The sequence below is a fragment of the Dipodomys ordii genome, unplaced genomic scaffold (assembly GCF_000151885.1).
Source record: "Dipodomys ordii isolate 6190 unplaced genomic scaffold, Dord_2.0 Scaffold283, whole genome shotgun sequence".
NCBI classification, from domain to species: Eukaryota; Metazoa; Chordata; class Mammalia; order Rodentia; family Heteromyidae; genus Dipodomys; species Dipodomys ordii.
In genome coordinates this window covers 302,861-330,109 of record NW_012267499.1, presented here as the reverse complement: position 1 = coordinate 330,109, position 27,249 = coordinate 302,861, and the positions used below count along the sequence as shown (strand labels likewise).

The window sequence follows — 27,249 nt, the reverse complement described above, 5'->3', positions numbered from 1 at the left end:
ATGCAAGGTATAACTTCAATGTTTCTGAATTTAGACAAGTTTTCTTTGTGGCCTAAAATGTGGTCTATTTTGGAAAATGTTCCATGTGCTGCTGAGAAAAACGTGTATTCTGATGCTGCTGGGTGAAATGTTTGGTAGGTGTCTGTTAAATCTAGTTGATCTATGCAGCTGTTTAGATCTGCAGTTTCTCTGTTGAGTTTTTGCCGAGTTGATCTATCTAGTGGGGAGAGTGGTGTGTTAAAATTCCCAACAATTAATGTCTTTGGATCTATGTGGGATTTGAGGGAAAGTAGTGTTGCTTGGATAAATTTGGGTGCTCCATTGTTTGGTGAGTAGATATTTAGAATTGTAATATCCTCCTGAAGGCCCTTGCTTTAATTGTAAACAACCTGGGCAGTTTGCACATGAATGTCCCTTAGGCAAAGAAAGCCAAGGGGCAATGTCCTCCCAAGCTACAGGTAGACCACTCCCTGCCACTCTTTGTCTTTTAGATCAAGAACAAGTGGCCCCAAGGTGGCTGCCAGAATGCTTGATAAAACAGGTGAATGGCATACCACAACTCAGAGGAAACCTCCCCCCAGAGGATGATGCCTTTTCTCTTACAGATGCAGCTAGAACTCCAGACATGGACCTTCCTGTTTGAATTTATTAAATAACACATCAATCTCTTGGCTTCTAAGCCCATACAGGTTCATCACCATCGCCTTGATATGGCAGACCGCGGCACTGAGATCTAGGATTTACCCCAGGCTTTTAGTGTTTTGCCATGAGCTTGTTCCAGTGGGACCCCCCTTCCTTTTTCTTATTTAGAAAACCCTTCTCCTTATTCATAACTCCTGACCATTCAATGGGGAAAACCTATTGCCCCCTTGCCATAAGGGATAGGTTCGCCCCTTCTCCTATAGGCCCCTAGGCTTGGGGGAGAATGCACCTATGGGAGGAAGAAAAAATGCTCAAGTCAAGGGTGCAGGTAAGACTGCAGGGGCATGGATTTGCAAGATCCCCAAACCCAAGACCCCTGAGTGGCAAGCTCTTGTGCATGATGGTTGGCATGCATACCCACAAGCCATCTCCTCAAAAAACATGCCAAGGCCTGTAAAATTCCCCTCCCCGAGTGAGGACGCTCACTCAGGAGCGGAGAAAAACCCTGGGCCCTTAGAGGAACAGAGCCTCGGTCACCCCCTTAAAAAGAGCAGTCAACAATTGATGGTCAATTTTCTAAATAAGAAAGGGGGAGATGTTGGGAACCCAAAAGGGACTCTCTCAACATGATAGGCTTGACTATCTCACTGGAACATCTTGAGGCTGTTTACAGAATCCAGTGTTTTCATCATGCCCCAAACAAACACCCGATAGCTGCTAAAGACCACCTTTTCACACTGCCCTAAGCAAACATCCTACAGCTGCTACGGCCAATGAAAAAAGCTTCATTATTCTAAGCATATAAGTACCCCTGTGTGAAAAATAAAAATTTGCAGCTTGATCAGAATCCTTGTCTTGCTGTCATTCTTTGTGTCTCTTGTCCCTTCATTCCTTCTCGCTTAGGTTCATTTCCCTCGTTGAAGTCCTCCGGGTCGGGACACTGACCCTCAGCTCTTCAGCTCAAGGTTAGCGCTCTACCACTTGAGCCACAGCACCACTTTCAGCTTTGTTTATGTGGTGCCAAGTAATCGAACCCAGGGCCTCATGCATGTGAGGCAAGTAATCTACCACTGAGCTACCTTCCCAGCCCACCCATTATTATTTGTTTTCTTGATGGCTGCCATTCTGACTGGAATCTTAGTATGGTTTTGGTTTGCATTTCCTTATGGCTAAAGACATTTCTTTATGTGTCTATTGCTATTCACATTTCTTCTTGAGAGAATTTTCTATTCAGTTTGTTTTCCCATTTATTAATTGGATTAATTATATTTCTGTTGTTTTAATATTTTAAGTTCTTTGTGTATTCTGCATATGAATTTTTTATCTGTTGTATAGCTGGTAAAGATTCTCTCTTATTCCCTGGGTTGTCATTTGATTCTGCTTTTCATTTCATTTTGCTGTGCAGAAAGTCTTATTTGTGGTAAGCATCAACTTAACCAAGAAATTGGAAGACTGCTACAAGGAAAACTATAAAAACTGAAGACAGAAATTAAGTAAGACTTCAGAAGATGCAGACTTACTATCCTCATGGATTGGCAGAATTAATATTGTGAAAATAGCCTTAACTGCCAAAAACAACTATACCTTCAATGCAATACTCATCCCAATATTATTCCTAACAGAATTAGAAAATCAGTCCAAAAATTCATATGTAGTCATTAAAGATTCTGGAAAAAAAGCACTGCTAGAGATATCAAAATACCAGATTTCATATTACACTATAGATAGTAATGAAGAAAAAAAGATATTAACAACGATCCTGCTTCTTAAACAGAAAATACAGGTTTTTCCACTAGCACTGTTCCTGCATGTTAGAATCAGGGTAATTAGAATGATATATGCTCTAGGTATTAAGTATTATACTAGATATTACTAAAGGTTGTTGATAAAATGATTCAAGATTTATAATTGAAAAAAATTAAAAACTTAAATTTATTCTTTGTGGCTATTCTCTATTAACAAGATTGCCTAAAGAGTACTTGGCAAGCTACTTTTAAAGGTTAAATAAAATGAATACCTATCAGGAAGAAAAGTTTTTGTTTAATCATAATAATTTAGTAAGTATAATAATTTAGTAAGTAAACAATAATTTAAAATGTATCTTACTACATTTGTATTAGAGAACATCTAAACTATAACAAACTTATAATTTTTGACTGTCAGCAGACATAAATTTTCTAAACTAGTCAATTTTAGAGAAAAACCTACTATATAATTAACATCTTTATATTCTATGCAAATAAAAAGCATAGAAAAAAATCTTATCTAAAACTAAGGCTTACCAGCTATTATGCTTTGCATGTGTTACTAAATTTCCAGGCGAGAGAAGTAAGTTAATAACTTGGGAAAGAATATTATTTATGTTCTAATGATCAATTATCAGTATCAATTATTGATATTCCTTGTTGCCAAGAGCAGAGATACTTCTTAGCCCTTTTGTAAAACAAGGAAACATCACTGACCTAACAGTGTTGTCTTGTAAAGGCAGCAGGTGACTTGGATTTGCTTTTAACTCATCCCAGAAGATGGATTCTTATTTGCTTGCTCATAAAGAGGGATGGATACTGCTAGATTTTCCATTACAGATTGTGACCCCCAAATGAATTAATTAATACTGAGTTTAAGACCAGCCTAGGAGCTGGGTGCCAGTAGCTCACACCTGTAATCCTGGCTACTCAGGAGGCTGAAATCTGAGGATGTGGCTCAAAACCAGCCCAGAAAAGTCCATGAGACTCTTCTCACCAATTAACCACCAGAAAACTGGAAGTAGTGCTGTAGCTCAAGTGGTAGAACACTCATCTTGAGCTGAATAGCTGAGGGACAGCACCCAGGCCCAGAGTTCTAGCCTCATGTCCGACCAAAAAACAACAAAAACCAAAATGGACCAGCCTAAGATACATAGTAACAGCCTCTCATTTAAAAAAAAGGGGGGGGGGCTGGGAAGATGGCTCAGTGGTAGAGTGCTTGCCTTGCATGCATGAGGCCCTGTGTTCGATTCCTTAGCACCACACATAAGCAGAAAAAGCCTAAGTGGTGCTGTGGCTCAAGTGGTAGAGCTCTTGCCTTGAGCTTCAGAGCTGAAGGACAGTACTCAGGCCCAGAGTTCAGGCCCCACGATGACCAACAACAACAAAAAAAGCTTTGTAAGATCAGGGAATCTCTCACTTCATTAAAAAAAAAATCAGTATGGAATACTACAAGTTTTTTCATTATTTTTAAAATTTAGAATAAACCTGAATTGAAAAGCACAAATCTAAGTGTTGGTATTAAAGATTAATTCTAACTCTGAAAAAGCATTTCTCTATTTGATTTTTAAGCTAAAACAGCTTCAGTAAACTAACAAACTTTTCTTTTACAAAGAAATATGTTGGCAAAAATGACAAAACACACAAGTTTATATAAACAACATAATTATGAAAAATCACCTTAATAAGCTGAGTGCTAGTAGCTCATATATGTAATCCTAGCTACTCAGCAGGATGAGATCTGTGATTCATGATTCAAAGCCAATTCGGGCAGGAAAGACTGAGAGACTCTTATCTCCAATTAATCACCAAAAAGCCAGAAGTGGAGCTGTGGCTCAAGTGTTAGAGCACCAGTCTTGAGTGAAAGAGCTAAGAGGCAGTGCCTAGATCCTGAATCCAAGTCCCAGTACTGGCGTGTATGTGCATGCACACATGCACACACACACACACACACACACACACACACTTACTTAAATATGAACTAAAGTTTAGAAGGACTATAGAAAAGTTGTAACAGTCTGCATTATAGGATATAATAACTGAGTACTCTATATACTATGTCATGTCTGAATTTTAGAGTAGAAATTATTTTTTATTGATCATTTGCAAAGGTCTTTACTAGCTGTGCATCAGACAAGGGCCTCATTTCTAAAATATATTTAGAGCTCAAAAAGTTAAGCCCCCCCACAAATAAACCCTCAAAAACTCAACAACCCAATCAATAAATGGGCTAAAGACTTGAAAGACTTTTAAGAAGAAGTAGTAAGAATGGCCAATAGACACATGAAGAGATATTCAACATCTCTTACCATAAAAGAAATGAAAATCAAAACATCATTGAGATTCTACTTCACTCCATTATCAAGAAAACTAACAATAACAGATGCTGTGGGGATATGTCTAAAAGGGGATGCTATCATGCTGTTGGTGGGAATATAAACTTCTTCAACCACTCTGGAAAGCAGTATGGAGGTTCCTCAAAAGACTAAATATAGAGCTTCCCTGACCCATCAATCCTATTCCTAGGCATTTATCCAATTGACCACAAACCAGGTCACACTAAAGCCACCAGCACAACAATGTTCACTGAGCATTGTTTACCATAGCTAAGATATGGAATCAACCCAGATGCCCCTCAATAGGTGAATATATCAAGAAAATGAGGTATATATACACAATGGAATTCTATACATCCATCAGAAAGAAGGACATTGCCCCATTTGTAAGGAAATAGAATGCCTTGGAAAAATCATATGAAGCAAAGTAAGCCATACCTAAAGAAACACAGGTTGCATGTTTTCCCTCATTTGAAATAATTAGAATGTGCCTGAACATCTACAAGTAAACCCAATGAATAGTTAAAAAACAACAACAAATTACACTTGGACATGATAAATTAAACAGGACTCTAAACATTAACACAGTGAGAAGAAAGGAAGATATTCTTAGGAGAGGATTATATGCATATATCATAAGCATATAATAGGATTATATGCATATGATATATGCTATGTACATATGATCATATACAATGATGCATATTGAAATGAGCTCCAAGAAATGGAAACAGGAGTTTTTTTATGTTACTTTTTATGTTTTTATTTCCTGTTTTTCTCCGTTTGTTATTGTTGTTGTTTAAATTTCTGTGCCATTTGTCTTGTATGTAAGTTTATCTGATTTGGGGATGGGAAGGGGAATGGTAGGACAAAGGGTGAACTAATTCAGTAGTGATACTCACTAGATACTATGTTGGAAATGAACTATACAACTTGGGGAGGAGGGGGATCGGGAGGAAAAAGTCTGGGAGAAGTGACACTGTACAAAAAGAAATATACTTCAGAGTGGTTGAACTAGCTTACATTCCCACCAACAATGTAGTAGCATTCCTTTTTGACCACATCCCTGCCAGCATCTGTTATTATTTGTTTTCTTGATAATGGCCATTCTAACTGGGGTGAGGTGGAATCTTAATGTGGTTTTGATTGGCATTTCTTTTATGGCCAACAATGTTGAACACTTCTTCATGTGTCTATTGGCCATTCTTATTTCCTCTCGATAGAAATCTCTTTATTCTTTAGCCCAGTTATTGATGGGGAGGTTATTTCTTTGGGGATTTGTTATGGGGGGGTTAATTTTTTGAGCTCTAGGTATATTTTTGATATGAGACCCTTGTCTGTCATATAGCTAGTGAAGATCTTTTCCCAATCTGTGTGCTTTCTATTTATATTGCTAGCTATTCCTTTGCCATGCAGAAGCTCTTCAGTTTAATACAATCCCATTTATCCAGACTTTCTTTGATTTGTTGTGTTTCTGGATCTTTATTTAGGAAGTTCTGGCCTGTGGAGGAGCCCTAGCATATCCCCTATCCCTTCTTGTAATATCTTCAAGGTCTCTGCTTTTATCTTGAGGTCATTGATCCATTTGGAGTTGATTCTGGTACAGGGTGATATAAAAGGACCTAACTTCAATTTTCTTCATGTGTATAGACAATTCTGCCAGCACCATTTGTTAAAGAGGCTGTCTTTCTTCTATCTAATAATTTTGGCTCCCTTATTGAAGATTAGGTGGTCAAAGGTCTGTGGGATAATGTCTGGGAAAGATGATTGGAGGTTCCTCAAAAGACTAAACAGAGAACTCCTCTATGATCCAGAAATCCTATTTCTGGGCATTTATCCAAATGATTGCAAGCAAGTCCACACTAAAGCTACCAGCACAACTCTGTTCACTGCTGCATTATTTACCATAGCTAAGATATGGAACCAATCCAGATGCCCCTCAATAGTTGAATGGATCAAGAAAATGTGGTATATATACACAATGGAATTCTATGCTGCTATCAGAAAGAATGGCATTGTCCCTTTTGTAAGGAAATGAAAAGAGTTAGAAATAAGCCAGACCCAATGAAACACAGGCTCTAGGGTTTCCCTCATTTGTAACAATTAGTATATGCCTAGAATAGTCCTAGCAGAGAATCATAATCTCAATAACTATGCACATATGACTGTAAAAAATGACGCTAACTGAAGTAAACTCCAAGACAAGGAAACAATAGGTATTTTTGTTGTTGTTGTTGACCTGTCTCCAATATAACTATATCTAGTTCTTTCTTCTTATTTTATTTCATTTTTCTTTTTCCATTGGTCTATCCTTGGCAATCACTGTCTTTGAGTCTAGTACCCTGCATCTTGTATATACATTTATCTGATTTGGGGAAGTGAAGGGGAATAACAAAATGCTGAAACAAGGACAATGGATGACCCACTGCAAAAATGACACAAGACTACTATGTCCAAAATGAACTTTTCAACTTTGGGCGGGGGGTAGTTGGGGAGGAAAGGGATAGTGGAAGAAAAGCAAAGGGCTAACAATGTTTGACAAGAAATGTACCCATTATATTAGTCATGTACCTGTAACCTCTTTGTATGGTATCTCTACAATAAAAAAAGAAATGTACTCAAAACAGGACGTAAGTAACTGTAATCCCTCTGTGTATCACCTTTACAATAAAAATTTTTTAAAAAGAAAAGAAACTTGTCCATATGATGATTACTATTGAGGCTGAATGATTTGTAAATGAACAGTGTTAGAGGTAGCCAGAGATAGTAAACTATTTTCTCTGTTAGTAATTTGAACATTTTCAAGTGGTCCAGTAAAGTCCTTATCTTTGAAGTGAAATAGTAAAAACACATTTTAAGCTCCACTTACACATTTTTACAAGTACAGTAACTGTATCAATCATTTGGAAGGAAACAATGACTTATTTTCCCTTTATTACCTTTGAAAATATAAGATTTTCATGGGGTCATTTTTATCTGAAGCAAACTAAAGCAAACAAGGCAAAAATTGGTGAGGTGAAACATTTTAAAAATGAGAACACATGAGTTGTAAGAGAGCGTTTTCACCATTTCTGTACATGTATACAATATATCCCAGTCAACCTCAGCCTTCTCACTTTCTCCATTCCTAGTCCCTCCTTCTTAAAACAATTTCAACAGATTTCACTGTTGTATTTTTATACATGCAAATAAACTACTAGCACTCCCCTCGCCCACCTGTGCCCACATCCCAGTATTTTTCTTCCGTATCATTCTTTTTTGTTTGTTTTAGTGTGTGCGTTAATTGCACCATGTAGTTTCACTATGGTATTTCAGATGGGCATATTGTTTTGCTGAGAAAATCCCTTTCCATGTATATAATCGAGATAAATTTGACAAGAGATGAATGTGGAATCTAGTTTTCATTAGGGAAAAAAAAGGAAGAGAAAATTAATTTTTTAGTTTACTGTAATTGGTTTAGTTAGGGCTGCCTTAACAAGCCAGTCTGGGTGGCTTAATCAGAAGTAACTTATCTCAATTCTGGGGTCTGGAAATCCCAGATGAAGGTGTCATATGTCGGCTTCTTGGCAGAACCTTCTCCTTGGTTTGCAGACAGCTTGTTGATTATTGTGTCTTCACGTGGTGCAATTGTAGTTTTTAATGTAAGAGAAACTAAACTTTGAAAAACTAGAATTTTAACAGAAAAAAGTTGAATATTGTCATAAAAAATTGTCATTTGAAAGAAATATATGTAAATGTATGTAACTGGAGAGTGAGATAAACCCAGCCAAGAAAAACAGCCAAATTCATATATTTTGTAGAATCTAGACCTGAAAGATACATATACATGTATGCAAAATATAAACATGACTAACTGGGATTGTTTGGGGAGATGAATAGTAGAAAACAAAAGAAAATGATGGAGGATAAATAATACCAAAATACAGAGCATCTATGGATGAATATGGCATAAAGAAACTCACTGAAAACTGTTGAATCATAGACTGGTGGTATCAGTAGGAGTAAGAAAGGCCAACAGAAAGGGTGACTGAGGATGAATATAACCCAAGTACCTTCCTGTGTACATATACACACACACATACATATGTGTGTGTATATGTATATACATATATATGTATATATATATATCAATGAAACTTGTTGAAATTGTTTTAAGAAGGGAGAGTCATAAGGAAAATGAGAGGGGTGGAAGTTGATGGGGTTCTTTACACACATGTATGGAAATGCCACAATGGAATCCCTTTATACAACTCACATATGTTAACAAAATTTTTAAGTTGCTAAGTGCTGGTGGCTCACACCTATAATCCTAGCTACTCAGGAGGCTAACATTTGAGGATCATGGTTTGAAGACTCTTACCTCCAATTAATCACCAAAAAGCCAGAAGTAGAGCTGTGTCTCAAGTGGTAGAGCACTAGTTTTGAGCAAAATAATAAAGCTCTGAGACAACGTGTAGGCCCCAAGTTCAAGCCCCAGGTTCAGCATGCATGCATGCATACATACACACACACACACACACACACACACACACACACACACACACACACACACAAATGTTAAAGTAAAAAAATGTGTTTTGAGCTTAGAGTTATAGCACATATTTTTAATCCCAGATACTCAGGAAATGGACACAGAAGGATCATGAATTTGAGACTAGCCCAGGCTGAGACCGTATCTCAAAAATTATTAAAAAGCTGGAAGTGCCAGTGGCTCGCACCTATAATCCTAGTTACTTAGGACTATTGAGGACTGCAGTTCAAAGCCAGCCTGGGCATAAAATCCATAAAACTCTTATTTCTAAAGCCAGAAATGGTGCTGTGGCTCAAAATGGCAGAGCACTAGCCTTGGGAATAAAAGCTCAAGGACAGTGTCCAGGCATTAAATTCAAGCCCCAGGTTGGGCACCATAAAAAGGCTGGAGGCATGCATGATTCAAATGACTGAACACTTGCCAGTAGGAGGCTCTGGGTTTAATCCCTAATACCAAAAGAAAAAAGTATTTTTAAATTCTAACTTGTGTCTGAAAAATTATTATTTATATAATAACTAAATGCATTTTTATAATAAAGGAGGAAGTTAATGTATATAAAAGTGCTAAATGAATTTTCAGGTAAGCAGTGAAGTACTTAAATGCTGCAACAATGATTTCAGAACATAAGTTTGAAAATTTTAATAAAATAGAATGTACTTATCATCCTATAAATGGCCATAAATATTAACCAAAGACATTAACAAATAAACATGAGATTCACACTTACTTTTACATTATTTTTTTCTTTTCCTTTTTTTTTTTTTTTGCCTGTCCTGGGTCTTGAACTCTGGGCCTGGGCTCTGTTCCTGAGCTTGTTTTTGCTCCAGGCTAGAGTTCTATCACTTGAGCCACAGTGCCCCTTCTGGATTTTTCTGAGTAGTTTATTGGAGATAATTCTCACAGGCTTTCTGGCCTGGCCTAGCCTTGAACTGTGAGCTTCAAATCTTAGCCTTATAAGTAGCTAGGAATATAGGCATGAGCCATCGGTACCCAGCTTATTTTTACTTTCTTAATGGGCCTTGAGATTTTCTGGATGCTTAAGGTTTGATCACAACCATCTCTAAAGGCCTATGTTGGTCTCCAGACCACAGGAAGTAGTCACTGGGGACTGATTATCTTTGCTTCCTAGCTACCATGAGGTGAACAGGTTTCTTTCCACTGTGCACTCCCAAATCAACAGGGTACCAGCTGTTTTAGTTCAGCAACGATGGACTAACCTCTGAATCATGAATCAAAATAATCTTTCCTCAAGTTGATTATATTAGGTATTTTTATTTCCCAGTGTCAGAAAGCCCCAGGGAACACAGAATAATAACCCAAATTTAAAAAGTTCTTTTTATAAAAGCAGAAAAATAGTAAAGATATTGTTAAAAGCAACATTGTATATTACTTTTTTTTTTTTTTACCCTGAAATAGGAAATCTAAACCACTCTTAGTATATGAGCCAGGAAACATAGACCACATTTTTTTTTTTTTGCCAGTCCCAGGGTTTGAACTCAGGGCCTGGGTGCTGTCCCTGAGCTTCTTTTGCTCAAGGCTAACACCTACCACTTGAGCCACAGAGCCACTTCTGGCTTTTTCTGTTTATGTGGTACTGAGGAATCGAACCCAGGGCTTCATGCATGCTAGGCATGCACTTTACCACTAAACTACATTCCCAGCCCTAGACCACATTTTTTTTTTAACTTTTTTAATGTTTAAAGTTAGATTTTTTTCCATTAGAAGTACAAAATACATATTTATATAGGGACCACCCTTACTCATAGCAATTTGTAGGAGTGGCAGGAATGACTGCACTGCCTTATAACCTTGATAGTAAAAAATACTTACTAAACTATCAGCTTACAGGGAAATTTTTTTCATACTGGGTTGTTTCACAAGTGCAAAGGGCTCAATATAAATAAATATTCCATCTTATCTTCACAGCACATCATTTTAGAACTATATATACTGAGATTAAACCAAACAAAAAAGAAACTCTAAAATCTCTAAAAAGAAACAGTATCTCCTTTTAATCTTCTTAGTCTTGCATCTTTGAATGTCTTATAGTACTTAATTCCCAAACTTACAGTAGTCATTTCTATACAGAAATAACTATACAACAAACATATACATATTTGTTAGCAACTACAAAGAGAAAATGTCAGTGCTGTCATGAATATGAAAGCTGAACATTAATGAAAACTCAGTATGCTGTAGTCGAAAGCAAAGCTAAAGCTATTTTTAACCTTTTCAGGCCAACAACTACTTTGAGAATCTCTTGGAAGCTACGAGCTTCCTTTGGAAAATTATACATTTTAAAATTTTGAATATAATCCTGGGAATCTTCTGAAGCCATAAAGTGGGCCAAGGATTTTAGTTAACAATGGTTGACATGTGAAATATTAATGTGACATTTTCAATGGAAGAGAATATAGCTCAAAAGAGGGCACTAAGGTTTAAATTTTTATCAGATCAGTTAGAATACTCTCCGGCTAAAAAAATAAACAAGAGCAGAGTAACTACCCCCTACCCCCCACAAGGAAACTGTTGGTTCATTCACCTTTTTTTTTTTTTAGGTCCGGTTGTGGGGCCTGAACTCTGAGCCTGGGTGCTGTCCCTCAGCTCTTCAGCTCAAGGCTAGCGCTCTACCACTTGAGCCACAGTGCCACTTCCGGCTTTTTTCTTTTTGCTTATGTGGTGCTGAGGAATCAACCCAGGGCCTCAGGCATGCACGGCAAGCGCTCTACCACTGAGCCACCTTCCCAGCCCCTTCATTTACTTTTGTAATGAACCAAAAGTTTCCTTCAGGGATTCCTCACTCACACAAAACCCTATCCAAACATGCAAATCCCTCAGCCAGGTTTCTAGCCTCATTCTTTCCTAAAGGACAATTAAAGAATAGTTTACTTTGGAAGAAAGCTGCAACAAGAAAAAGAAAATTAAAAGAAGAAAAGATCTTAAAACAAAGAGATGTTAACCAGTGTGGGCAAGAGGACACTAAATAGTTCCACCACCAATAAAACTTCCAGTAAGGATCTTCAGACATGGTTCAAGTGGTAGATCTCCTACGTAGAAAGTACAAGGCCCCAAGTTCCATATGGGCCCTTCATTTAAAAAAAAGTGAGCACACAGATGGTTAAGAAAATATGCCAAGGCAAGTACACAGTGTTAGTACTGTCATAAAAAATTTCCATGCAATAAACTGCAAAAATTTTAAAATCCAACAGAAAGAATTCAAACACAAAGACAAGGATATTTCCAGACTGTAGAATAATAAAGTGAAACAGGATCAAAGAAGATCTAATAGATGACTATTTAGAAAAGAGAAACAATCTAAAAATGAAATAAAGAAAATAATCTCATTGAGAATAGACATGAACACATTTAGAAAAGGGGAAGATATACATGTTCATAAATTAAAAGATAATATTAGGCTAGGTGGCTTATGCTGAAATCCTAGCTAATCAGGAGTGTGAGATCTAAAGATCAGCATTTGAACCCAGCCCAGGTAAGAAAGTCTGTGAGGTTCATATCTACAATTAACTACCAAGAAAGTCAGAAGTAGAGCTATGGATCAGGTGGTAGAGCTTCAGCCTTGAGGAAAACAACAACAACAAAAAAAAAACATTAAAAAATACTCAAGGACAAAGTCTAGGTCCAGCATTCAAGACCCAGGATCAGTAAAACAACAAAACAACAATAAAAACAACAACAAAAACTGATAAGGCTGGAGTCAAGGCTCTAGCATCCTGCTTGGCAGTCACAAAGCCCTGAGTTCAATACCAATATTGGAAAGAAGAAAATAAGAAAAGGACTTAATATTAAGACAGCAATACTCCCTAACTTGATCTACAGATTCAACATAGTCCCTATAAAAACATGAGCAGGGGGCTGGGAAGGTGGCTCAGTGGTAGAGCGCTTGCCTTGCATGTATGAGGCCCTGGGTTCGATTCCTCAGCACCACATAAACAAAAAGAAAAAAGCTGGAAGTGGCGCTGTGGCTCAAGTGGTAGAGCACTAGCCTTGAGCTGAAGAGCTGAGGGACAGGGCCCAGGCTCAGAGTTCAGGCCCCACGACCGGAAAAAAATAAAAATAAAAAAAAAATAAAAACATGAGCAGTTAAGTCATAACCTGTGAAAAAAAGGATTCATCCAATGTATTTCATTGAAAGTGAAAACTTTTACTTTGTAGATGATGTCTGGAAAATAAGACAATAAACCATAAACTAGGATAAATATTTGTAAAAAACTTGCCTGACAAAAGATTGCTACTCAAGACATAAGAACTCTCAAATATCAACAATAATAATAAACATTCTGATTAGACAATAGGCCAAAGGGCAGAAAAGACACATCACCAAAAAAGACACATATATTGAAAACATGCACACACACACACACACACACACACACACACACACACACACACAAACCAACATACAAATTCAGTGTACCTACCATGGAATTGAGAAATATAAGGGAAAGTGGGGGTCAAAAAGGGGAGATGTTGAAGTGGTGATACAGATCAAGTTGCATTATATACACAAACTGCTTTGTTAAATTCCAAAAAATTTAATACATAATCTAAAGTTAAGATAAGGGGGGGAGGAGGATGGGAAGGGATGGGAAGGGTAAACAAAAGAGGAGGCTACAATGCTTGATAAGAAATGTACTCACTATCTTGCCCATGTAATTGTAACCCCTCTGTACAGTATTTTCACAATAAAAAAAATAAAGATAAGCAAAGGAAGGGGTGGGTTGGAGAGGTGGATAAGAATGTTGAAAGGGGTGACACTGATCAAAATGCAGTGTTTTCATAAGCTGTTTCTGTGAATGTGCAACTTCTTAAAGATAATAAAAATATTTTTTTTTTTGTCTGTCGTGGGGCTTGAACTCTGGGCTTGGGCGCTGTCCCTCAGCTCTTCAGCTCAAGGTGAGCGCTCTACCACTTGAGCTACAGCGCCACTTCCCGTTTTCTGGTGGTTTATTGGAGATAGGAGTTTCAAGGTCTCTCCTGCCAGGGCTGGCTTTGAACCGTGATCCTTAGATCTCAGCCTCCTGAGTAGCTAGGATTACAGGCGTGAGCCACCAGTGCCCGGCCAATAAAAATTTTTCTTAAAATATACAAAAAAAAAAAAAAGCCGGGCACCTGTGGCTCACACCTGTAACCCTAGCTACTCAGGAGGCTGCGATCTGAGGATTGCGGTTCAAAGCCTGCCCAAGCAGAAAAGTTCCTGTAAGACTCTTATCTCCAATTATCACTCAAAAACCAGAAGTGGCGCTGTGGCTCAAGTGATAGAGTACTAGCCTTGAGCACAAAGAGGCTCAGGGACAGTGCCCAGGCACTGAGTTCAAGCCCTACAACTGACAATTAAAAACATACATTCAAAAAGATGTTCCATATCATATGCAATTTAGAGAACAGCAAATTACACACACACACACACACACACACACACACACACACACACACGCCGCAGGAAACTGAACCCAGGGCCTTGGTTTATACTAAGTAAATGCTCTTATTACTGAACTATATCCTAGCTCAGGAAATTGCAAATTAAAAAAATAATAAAATACCTTTTTAAGCCTAAAAAAAAAAAGGTAATACTGGTGGAGCTGGAGGCAAGGCTTCAGCAGTATTTTAATGCTGTGTGTGGAGTAATAAGAACTCTGAATCAATGCTGGTAAGAACATAAAACTGGAACAGCCACTTTGAAAGACAGTTTGGAAATTTCTTACAAAAGCAAATATAGTCGTACCATAGCAACTATACTCTGTAGTATTACCAGAGGAAGTAAAAAACACCCACATGCATACATATTTTTAGTTTTACTCAGAACTATCAAATCTTAAAAATATTGAAGATATCTAAATAGATAAACGATTTATGGCATTCATGGTGTTAATGAATGATGAAAGACCAAGTCATGAAAAACAGAGAGAAAATAAATCAATATTGCTGAAAGAAACCAATCTGAAAAGGCTATAATCTATATGATTCCAATTTTATGGTATTTTTGAAAAGGTGAAATTATAGACAACAAAAATTATTAGGGATTGCTAGGGGTTTAGAGAGAGGTAGGGAGGAATGAATAGGTTGAGTCCAGGAAAATTTCATGGAAATGTAACTCCTCTGGACATTAGTACAAATGTGGATACATACATTTGCCAAAATTCATAGTTAATATTGCTGGACTGGTGGTTCGTGCCTGTAATCCTAGCTACTCAGGAGACTGAGATCTGAGGATCACGATTCTGAGCAGGAAAGTTTTTAGCCCAATAGCCTCCTCTCTCATAGCTTGGCATGCTCTTTCCCTAGGCAACAGTAGTAGAGGTAGTAAATAATTAGCTTCTACCCGCCCCCTTATCTTGAGAGGGCACTCCTTTGGGGCAGCTATAACCATATAAGGCAGCAAGATCTTCCAAGCCCCAAGGTTATAAAAGGTCATGTGAGATAGCCAGCACTTCTCCCTTGTGAGAAGGGGTCTTGCTGGTCCCCTTGTTGGCAATAAATCTTTACTTTGTTTTTTGTACCTGAATGTCCGCAGTAGTTTTCTGGCAAAGTCTAATTTACTCTAAGGCAAGTCCATGAGACTCTTATCTTCAGTTAATCACATAAAAAGCTGGAAGTGACAAGTGGTAGAGTGGGTCAAGTGGTAAAGTGCTAGACTTGAGAAAAAAGGGGCTCAGGGACAGCACCCAGGCCCAGAGTTCAAACTCTAGGACTGGCAAAAAAAAAAAAAAAATAAGACAGCCTCTTCAGTAAATGGTGCTGGCAAACTGGTTAAACACCTGTAGAAAACTAAAGCTAGATCCCCATATATCACCCTGCACCAGAATTAACTCCAAATGGATCAAAGACCTTGCAGTCAAAGCAGACACCCTGAAAACACTACAGGAGTGGATAGGAAAAACTCTAGAGCTCCTTGGCACAGGCCAAAATTTTCTTAATAAAGACCCAGAAACACAACAAATCAAAGAAAGGTTGGGCAAATGGGATTGCATGAAACTGCAGAGCTTCTGCATGGCAAAGGACATAGATCAATAGAAAGCCCACGGATTGGGAGAAGATCTTCACTAGCCATACAACAGACAAGGGTCTTATAGCTAAAATATACTTAGAACTCAAAAAATTAAATCCCTCAAAAACAAATCCTCAAGGAAACAAACACCCCATTATTAATAAGTGGGCTAAAGACTTAAAGAGAGACTTCTCCGAAGAGGAAATAAGTATGACCAATAGACACATGAAGAAATGCTCAACTTGTCTAGCAATAAAAGAAATGCAAATCAAAACTACATTGAGATTCCACCTCACCCCAGTTAGAATGGCTATAATCAAGAAATCTAATACCAACAGATGCTGGAGGGGATGTGGCCAATAGGGAACCCTACTGAATGCAAACTTTTTCAACCACTTTGGAAAGCAATATGGAGGTTCCTCAAAAGACTACACATAGACCTCCCCTATAACAAAGCAATCCCACTTTTAGACATTTATCCAAACGATCACAAACAAGGACATACTAAAGCTACCAGCACAACTATGTTTATCGCAGCATTATTCACCATAGCTAATATATGGAACCAACCCAGATGCCTCTCAATAGATGAATGGATCAAGAAAATGTGGTATACATATACAATGGAATGACACCGCCCCATTTGTTAGGAAGTGGAAAGACTTGGAAAAAATTATATTAAGTGAAGGAAGCCAGACTCAAAGAAACATAGTTCTTGGGGGGAGGTGGTACAGGGGGCAGAGAAGGGTAGATGGGAAGGGATGGGAAGGGGAAACAAAGGAGGAGGCAACAATGCTTGATAAGAAATGTACTCATTACCTTGTCCATGTAATTGTAACCCCTCTGTATGGTATTTTCACAATAAAAAAAAAAGAAAAAGAAAAAAGAAACATAGGTCTCTTGGTTTTCCTTATCTGCAATAACTAGTATATTAGTCTAGGACAAGCAGAAGAGGTCAAAAGCTATGTACATATGACCATATAACCTGATGTTAAGCTAAATAAACACCAAGATAGGGACAAAAGAGGTTTTATCTTTGTTGCTATTCTTTTTAATGTACTTATAATGTACTATGTGATTTTTTTTGTTTCTTTGTTCTTCACCCATGGTACAACCCCTGTTTTCACTGCATTTGATTCCAGTGCCCTGTATCTTGTATATACATTTTTCTAATTTGGGGAGGGGAAGGGAAATAACAAAATGATTGTAACAATGAATGTACAAGACTGCTGAAAATAAACTTTACAACTTTGGGGGGGTGGGAAGGGAGGGAGGAATTGGGGATGTAGGGAGGAAAGGGATGGTAGGAGAAAAAGGAGGGGGTAACAATGCTTGATAGGAAATGGACTCATTACCTTGCTCATGTAACTGTAACCCCTCTGTACAGTATCTTTAGGATAAATATATATATATTAAGAACAAAAAATGAAAATAATAAAAATTATAATAAAAGGTATATCTTAGATTTTAATGGTCAGAGTTCTAGTAAGAAAGACTTTCACACGTATACATACATATATTATGAATACACATACATTCTTTTTGTCAGTCTGGCTCAAAATTGACCCATCCCTAAAGACATAGAACAATAATGAAAGGATCCACATAGGGACTCAACAGTGAACATTTCACAATGTAACTAGGCTAGTTATCTTTCCAACAATTTCACATTTTAATAAACTTACTTTTTTTTCAAGTTCTTCAGACCTGCACAGAACTATAAAGAAATTGATATGACTCATTATATAGCCAGTTAAGATGTGGCAGACAATGCCACATCCCCATAACAGGTGGGGTTCATGTGCCCTCTAACTGTATCCAGGTGGTCCTATGACACATAGAACAACCTAAGTTGGAAGTAATGACATGAACTCTAAAGTGAGTCTGTCAAAAGTAATTCAGCTTACCTACAGCTCTAGCTACTCAAGAGGTAGAGGTAGGAGGACCATAAACTCAGGCCAGTCCAGGCAAAAGGAAGAGACTAAAATCAAGCTAAAGCAAAAAGGGCTGGGAGTCTGGTTCAAGTAGCAGAATGTTTTGGGCAGGGCTGAGTTCAAACCCCAGTACTACCAAAAACAAACACCGCCACCACAAACATGGAAAAACAGATTTCCTAGCTGTCACGTGGGAACCTTAGGAACTCAGAGCCAATATGTAAGAAATCTGGCTTGTCTGAAGTTACCTTATTGGAGAAATCATACAGATGGGTTAGAGGGAAGAGAGGAAAAGGGAGAAGGAAAAGAGAGAAAGGAAAGAAAGGAGCCAGCAGAGTCAATTCCCATTCATATACACTGAGTAAGAAAGAAGAACAGATAAGAATGAGAGAAAAGAAGAGTGGCAGGGACAGGTATGCCTCACGAATCTTCTTAGCTCAGGTATTAGATTCACTAGTGAGCCCTTAGATTTTCAAAGTCTTGCACAGTAGCCACTAGTCACGTGTAATTGTTGAAATTTTAAAAAAGTAAAATTGAACACATTTTAAAATTCATATTTCAGTCACATTTCAAGTGCTCAGTGCTAACTTGTAGCTAGTTTCTACTGAATTGGACAGGGCATGAAGATCTTTTCCATCATCACAGAAAGTTTTAACGGAGTATTACTTCAGAAAACTCCAGTCCTAGCCTCCAACCCACCCTAACTAATTCTGTATGGTATATACATGGTCAATCCCACTGAGGCCTGCTCAAATGGCAAATTTGTGAGCAAAATAAATGTTTTTAGTCACTGATGTGGGGGTGGATGGCAGGTTGTAAAAAGAGCACAAGGAAACTAAAGTTGAGAATATAAAGTAATTTGCTAGAGCTCTGGAGTCCACAACACCAGCTAAATAGTGCAACTCATCACATTTCACTTCAACATCTAATAGTTTTTGTGAATAAATGAACAAGAAAAGCCTCAAAATTCAAGCTCTTAATAAAATCGAAAGAGTTTGATACTTTCTGGCCCTAGTATGAAGCACCAATGGGAACTCAAAGTGTCAACCTCCATGAATCAGTGACAAAAAATTTCTAGATTTTTACATTAGGTAAAATTTCATATGGCTTCCATCCAGTTTTTACACTGAAAATTCTTTACATATTTTGTGAGTCTTAAATATTTTCAAACTACAAAGGTTTTTTTTCTTTTACTCTTTCCTCTTCTTTTTTTCTCTCTACCAAAAAAAATTGGACAGAAGTTACTATTAACCTTAAAGGCTTCTCTGAAATCTTCCTTATAAAGAATTTTAAATGAAGTACCATTTTTAATGATTGGAAATAATGGAAGAACTTGAGTCAAGAAAATGGCTTCAGGCTTAATTGAATTTCCACCTAAACATAAATACCTTCCTTCCTTCCTTCCTTCCTCCCCTCCTTCCTTCCTTCTTCTTTCTTTCTTTCCTTCCTTCCCTTCCTCTCTTTCTTTTCTGTCTTTTTTGCTGGTCCTCAGGCTTGAACTCAGGACCTGAGCACTGTCCCTGCTCTACCACTTGAGCAACAGTACCACTTCTGGCTCTTTTGAGTAGTTTATTAGAGATAAGAGTCTCATGAGGACTTTTCTGCCTGGGCTGGCATTGAACCATGGTTCTCAGATCTCAGCCTCTTAAGTAGCTAGGATTATAGATGTGCACCACTGGAGGCTGGTTGAGATTGTTTTTTCTTTCTTGGTAGTACTGGGGTTTGAGTTTAAGATCTTGTGCTTCCTAGGCAGGAAGTTCTTACAGTGTTGCTTATTTTTGAGATATGGTATTGTTCCCTGATGAGGCACATGCCTTGGCTGTGATCTACCTATTTTAGGCTTCCTGTTCACAGTTAAGGTAACAAGTACGTGCTATCAAGTTCAGCCTTTAGTTGAGAAGGGGTCTTGGAATCCCTGGAATCATAATTCCTTGTTTTCCACTCAGCATCTTGCTAAGACTTTATATTTACTTACTTATTTATTGGTGCTAATGGGGTTTCAAACTCAGGGCCTGGAGCTTAGTATGCAGGTATTCTTCCACTTGAGCCATGCCTCAAGACCTTTTGCTTTTTAGTTTTTAAATAGGAGATCATGTTTATATCTTAGTTTATATCTGCAGTCTTCCTGTTTATATTCCATGTAGCTGGGATGACAGGTATATACCATAAGAACCAGTTGAGACAAGGGCTGTCATGAACTTTTTGCTAGCTGATCTTAAATCATACATTTCCCAATCTCTGCCTTCCATATAACTAAGGTTTCCCAATCTCTCACTTGCAAATAGCCAGGATTACAGGTGTGAGCCACTGTGATGAATGCATTTTACGTTTCGTGACGAATAATGAAGCGACACTGAACAACAAGCAACACTGAACTGGGAAGTAGCAGAGTTCCCATGAAACCCCAGCATAAGACTGGATTTCATGACAATATATGCTGAAGCCTGCATAAGCCTCAGTAGACATGCTATTAAAATTTCCATGTGTAGAATGAGATGACTGAATAATTACTTCTAAACTAAAAAGATTACAATATTGGTCTAATAGTTATGTGTTAAAGAATTCTTATTTATTAGAGAAAAATATTAGACTAATGAATACAATAGAGTCAAGGATTTCCCTGGAGTTAAAACAGAGCTGGATGGTCTATTAGCCTATAGATGAAATAAAGGCAGCCATGTATTGGCAATTATTCCAATTGCTAAAAGGCAGTTCATTATCTGTAGACAAAAATTAAAAACCAACCAACAATTTTCTCTAGATATTTTGAAATACAATAAATAAAGGTTATGTGAGGATGAAATGGGAGAAACTAGATTTTTTTTGGGGGGGGGTCAGTCATGGGGCTTGAACTCGGGGCCTGGGTGCTTGAACTCAGGGCCTGGGTGCTGTTCCTAAGATCTTTTACCCAAGGCTAACACTCTATCTCTTTGAGCCACAGCTCCACTTGCAATTCTCTGGTGGTTAACTGGAGATAAGAGTCTCACAGACTTTCCTACCTGGGCTTGGCTTTGAACCAAGGTCCTGAGATCTTAGCTACCAGTGCCCAAAGCAATTAGAATTTTAATTGATTTATTTACTTGCTGTGGCATCCCTAGGGACTGAACTAAAGGAGTCTGTTATTGTTTTCAGAAGAGTCTCTCACTTTTTTTGTGTGTGTGAGGGCCAACCTTAAATAGTAGTTTTCTCTCTGCCTCCCTAGCTGGATTATAGACGTGTAGGACTATACTGGCTTGTTTTTGAGATAGAGTCTTGTTAACTTTTGCTTGGCCTGACCTTTAATGGCAATCTTTCTGCCTCTACTTCAAGTAGCTGGAATTATAACTATGTATCACCATGTTCAGTCCCAGGATTTCAATTATTAATTAGAACCAAAAATGCTAGAAATACACAAAATGTCTTTGTTCTATAAAAATAATTAAAACTTTAGCAAATGCATATAATTACTTTCAAGTGAGGATTGCAGTCAGTAAGCTGACTCATACTTTATACACAATGATAATATAGGTTCAACCTCTCTAAAATGAAAATGTGAAATTCAATGTGAAATGCTCAAAAATCCAAAACTTTTTGAATCCTGACATAACAAGGAAAATTCCATATTTGACTTCATACAATGAGTTGCAACCAAAATGCAGGTGTAGTAAAAATACTGTATAAAATCATCCTCAGAGCTAGGCGCTGGTGGCTTACACCTGTAATCCTAGCAACTCAGGAGGCTGAAACCTGAAGATCGTGGTTCAAAGCCATCTTGGGCAGGAAAGTCGGTGAGACTCTTATCTCCAATAAAACCACCAGAAAACTGGAAGTGGGGCTGTGGCTCAAGTGGTAGAGTATTAGCCTTCAGCTGAAGAGCAGAGGGACAACGCCCAGGCCCAGAGTTCAAGCCCCACAACTGACCAAAAAAAAAAAAAAATCACCCTCAGGCACAATGTACAACATAAACAATTATTCCACTTAGACTTGGACTCCATCCCTAAAATATCTCATATATATGTAAATATCATTTACCATTAGTTATAACTTTATGAAGAGCAATAATAAACATATTTATTAGAAAAATCTTTGGAGTCAAATACAGAACAAATTCTACAGCTACTCACTAGCAAGATAAATTTAGCTAAATTATCCTGTTATCCCTCCAGAAAAATAAGAGTGGTAGCTGTCAATAGGCCTGCTTCAATGATTGGAAAAGTATGAACATTACCTTATAATAGCATAGTGCTAAAGCAGGACACTATGCTCAGTAATGAAATAATTTCTTTTTTTTAATTGTGAAAATACCGTATAGAGGGGTTACAGTTACATGGGCAAGATGAGTAAACTTCTTATCAAACATTGTTGCCTCCTCTTTTGTTTCCTTTAATAATTTCTTGAATCTAACTTTACTTAAATGCAAGAGAACTACAGGGGTAAAAAAACCAGATTTCACCACGCATTGGACTTTATTCTATATTTTTACACATTTGTTTTCTGTATCTCTACACTAATATCTTCTCTACAATGTTTTAGTATTAGTAAAAGTTTTCTTACTCCTACCTGAATGAGACATTTGCTCACATCACTAGCACAGAGGGCTTTGTTACAGCTCAGTGACACAGGGAGCCACAGCAGGAATGTCAGGAAGGCTAGAGGAAGCACAACATAGTATGACTTCATGATTCTTCAAAGAGGCTGACTGTATCTCCCTCCAGGAATCTAAACAAACAAATAAAAAAAGACACTTTTATTTGAAGGAAAGTGGTAGGGTAAAATTAATACAAAATAATTTACATATTATTCTAAATGAAAGATTAAAACATTCAAATATTAAGTTACCTGATGGATACGTTCAAAGATCTTGATTACTGATCCTACCAGAAGAGGGGACTGTAAAAAGAGTGAACATATACCACTCTATTCAACTTTAGTACCACTACTATACAACTTTAATTTTAGGTCTAGTATGCAGCTTTGAGCAATATAAAACTATTAATATTGTATTATTTTAAAAGATTTAATATTTTAAATTCTTGTGGTGTGTGTGTGTGAGAGAGAGATGCTGGAGACTGAACCCTGAAATGCAACCCAGACCCAATCTATAAAATCTTAGAACCAAAACAAATTTGTATAGGGAAATTACTTCTCATGGCTATCTCATTTTGTTTTAACTTTTGTTTTAACAGGCTGTTTAAAGAAAGAAGTAGACTCCTTAACTTCTTAAATAGTTGAACAAATAAAGGGAAAAGGAAGATCCCCCCCCCCAAAAAAACCCCAAAAAACAAAAAACTAAAGGTTTTAATGATTTAAAAGAAGTGACTAACGACTGCAATCCCAACTACTCAGGGGGCTGAGATGGAGGGTCGAGGTTCAAAGCCATCCCGGGCAGGAAAGTCCTTGTGAGACTCTTAACTCCAATTAACCACCAGAAAACCAGAAGTGGTGCTGTAGCTCAAAGTGGTGCTGTGGCTCAAAGTGGTAGAGCACTGGCCTTGAGCTGAAGGAACAGTGCCCAGGCCCAGAGTTCAAGCCACACTACTGCAAAAAAAGAAAAGAAAAAGCAGTACAAATTCGGAGAAGAGTTAAACAAGCCAACATGATGATTAAACCTTGAAAAAAAGCATATAACTTCTTGGGGTTAAAATATATTCTGAAAATTTAACCTATTAAAATGAATACTGATGTCGAGGGGTCATGCCCTGATGATTATAGTTTTAAGTATTCCGAAGTATAATCAAGGGAAGAGTATATAATATGACTAGAATAAAGGGCTGTTTGGGATATGACTCAATTTTAAAACACACAAAACATTCCCGAAAGACGGTTGGCAACCCCATTTTCTCATTCATTTAACCTCACATACCAAGGATGGTTTTGAAGGCAACCAGGAAATATTTGTGGAGACCAAAATAGGCATTTGAAAACAGATTTGTCCAGAAATAGTTTTACTCCAAGCCCTGAAATTGGGGGCCCCACCCCCATCACGTTGTCTTTTTTAGTGTTTAACATATTCGTCTTACTTTCAAACTTCCTGGGAAGAAAAAAAATCAAGTAACCACACTGCAAGTAAAGGCAGGAACAGTTACTTAAAGGGCTTTCTTCACAGCAGAGGAAAGAACGCAGCGAGTGTCAACACCCTTTCCCCCCTCTCAAGCTGGCGACCTGGGGTCCCAGAGCGGGGCGCAGGCAGAGTTAGCAGACACAGCCCCTTTGTCTCGGCCGTCAGAGCCTGGGCCTTCGCCAGTCTGCAGCAGCGGACACTACGGGCCGCGTTAGGAGGCCAGTTGAGGCCGTACCGCAGGGCGGCGCCGTCCCCGCTTCGTCCTCTGCGAACTCGGGCCCAGGCTTCTGGCGACCCCGGAGGGCCCACTACAGCCTCTGTCTCAGAGGCCCGAGCGCGGGGGACGCTCCGACCCTCCCTGGCCGTGGAGGCCACCGCCCCACACGGGCCCGTTCCGCTCACCGTGGCCGCTGCACCGTGAGGCTCCCAGTCCCCAGGTGGTCGGGCGAACCTGGGGCTCGCCGCAGCGGCAGTGCAAGCGAGTCAGGCCGCACCTCCGCCAGGCCCTGGGCGCAGCACCCGCGAGACTCAGGCACCAAGAAGAGACAGGCCCGCCCGCCCGGGGGCTGCTCCCGCTCGTGCCTCACCTCTCCTCCCGCCTCCCTGCCCGGATTCGGATCCCCTCTGCTTCCGCCAGGGGACGCTGCAATCTCCTCGCAGCTTGGCCCCGCTTTCAGTCAGAGCACCGCCCACAACCGCTCTCGGTGGGGCTGGGCTGGCCACGGCCCCACGCGGTTCCACCTGGACTCTTCTGTGACTCACTGGGCCGTATGCAGTTTTTTTCCTGCATAATCTTCCCCGCCTTCTTCCCAGTCTGCATTTCTTGGTCCCTAGCTCAGCTACCTGAGTCCCCTCTGTTCAATGTTGAGGCTGACAAGATCACTAAAATGTCTCCTACTTTAATATAGTAACCCTTCTAGGGAGTTTGGATTTTTGTGTGTATGCTGGTCCTGCAGCTTCAATTCAGGGTCTGGTGTTGTCCCTCAGCTTTTACTCTTGGTGCTTAATTGGATATGAGAGTCTCACAGACTTTTTTGGTGGGGCTGGCTTTCAACCACAATCCTCAGATTTCAGCCTCACCGAGTAGCTGACAGGTGTGAGCCTCCAGCCCCCAGCAAGAGGGAGTTGTTTGGGGCCTACTCATGGGGTCAGTTGCCAGGCTGAGGCCTTTGGAGAGTCAAGTCCTTGACACTGCATCAAAGGCTGTCAGAGATCAGAGGCAGGATTAATGAATGTTTCTTGGGCCCGCAGGATCTCCACGACAAGAACTTTCCAGATTTTCCTCATTAAATTCCGGTGAGCTCTTTAGAAATGGCAGGAGAAATGGAGGAGAGGTACTTGGATCTTGGTGCAGAAGGTCTGTATGACTTGGAAAGGGCCTGACCCCGAAACCAGGATGGGGCGGCCTGAATGCAGTTCATTTGGCACTCGTTTTCTCTCCCACCTTCCTCCCTTTTGGGCCAGTGCTGGGTGCTGTTCCTCAGCTTTTTTGCTCAAGGTAGTGCTCTACCGCTTGAGGCATACGTCTCCTGGCGTTTTGGTGTTCAACTGAAGTTGAGTCTCATGGACTTACCTGCCTAGGCTGGCTTCAAGCCTCAGATCTCAGCCTCCTGAGTAGGTAGGATGAGAGGTGTGAGCCATTGGTGCCTGGCTCCCCTTTTATTTTAGCGAATTAAGTCTCATTACAACAATTTAGCATTTTTTTCTCTTCCATTCCTCTTTCTCATTTTCTCTTTTTATTTTTCTTCTTTCTTCATTTTTGTGGTGGCTATACTACCGAGGTTTGAACTCAGGCCTCATGCTGCTAGGCAAGCAGGCAGTTTACCACTTAAGCTACACCTGTAGAGTCTGTTGCTTCAGGCCTGGTTATTTTTCAGATAGGGTCTCAAGTTTTTGCTTAGGGGTCCGTATCTCAAATAGCTGGGATTACAGGACCTGGCCACCATTACCACTAGCCTAAGGATCTGCATTTTAAACAAGGTGCCAGTGTGATTAAGTTGGAGCCCATAAGACTAGACATAGGACTAGAAGATCCACAGCGCTCTTTCTTTTCAAAGCCCTTTCTCCCAGCAAACAATGACCTACAGTCAAACATTCTGGGTAGGAAGTCTTAAATACGTTTTACTTTCTCTGGATTTATTGAATGAAAATTGAATTGAAACAGCTGATTAACTAAAGGATAGATGAGATCATTGATGTTCTTTCATTTTTGTACAATAAGTACATAAGGATTTGTAAAATCATCCCTGAAAGTAATCCTTGGAAAATAACTAAATTTGTGCACAAACTTAGGGATCTTATTCTTTGCATTACTCCAGGCTAATGACTCATTAGCCATTAGTGGCTAATGAGCCATTCAAAAACCGGTATTAGCCAGTAAGTAGCCAGTAATTCTAGACTTTGGAGGCAAGGGTCATGGTTCCAGGACACCTGGCCCAAAAAAAGAGTTTGCTAGATTCTAATCTTAGCCAAAAGCTGGGCACCTGTTACGTTGTCTAGTGGGGAAGCATAATGGCTGGGTGCAGTGGTACTTACCTGTCATCCAGGAACTGACACCAGAAAGCACAAATAGGACTAAAGTCCAATATGACTTGGCACTAAGTGAGACCCCCACCTTGAAAATAACCAGCACAAGAAATGACAGAAGATATAGTTCAAGTGGTAGAATGTCTAGCTAATTGGGAGGCCTTGAGCTCAGTTCTCAGTATCAACAAACTAACAAATCAAATTGGGAAACAGAGATCTTCAAACACACTCTTGAAAATTGTGGAGAAGCCCTAAGTGGTTATGTGTACGTCTTTTAAAACCTTTTGAAATTAAAACAAATTAAAATAATATTAATAATATTAAATAATATTAATATTTTTATTATTTTTATTATTAATATTAATAATATAATATTAAAAATAATAAACCTATTTATTAGTACACTAGTGCAGAAAACTAATATATTTGAAAAGCACAGGATGATTTTTGTTACTATTTTTATATCTGCTTCTGCATTAAAACAGTTAT

General features: G+C 38.8%; 1 protein-coding gene across 2 annotated transcripts in view; it reads right to left on the bottom strand.

Moving 5' to 3' along the window:
- Positions 1-24,840, bottom strand: part of Twsg1 (twisted gastrulation BMP signaling modulator 1) — a 54,406-nt gene extending 29,566 nt beyond the window's left edge. Inside the window, exons 1-2 of one of the 2 annotated variants that reach the window (XM_013036399.1) lie at positions 24,822-24,840; positions 22,734-22,892 (exon numbers count right to left, since the gene is read on the bottom strand). In XM_013036399.1, the coding sequence (XP_012891853.1) occupies positions 22,734-22,853 (120 nt within the window). In that variant the 5' untranslated portion in view covers positions 22,854-22,892; positions 24,822-24,840. The other variant, XM_013036398.1, reaches the window with a different exon arrangement.
- Positions 24,841-27,249: the final 2,409 nt, after the last annotated feature.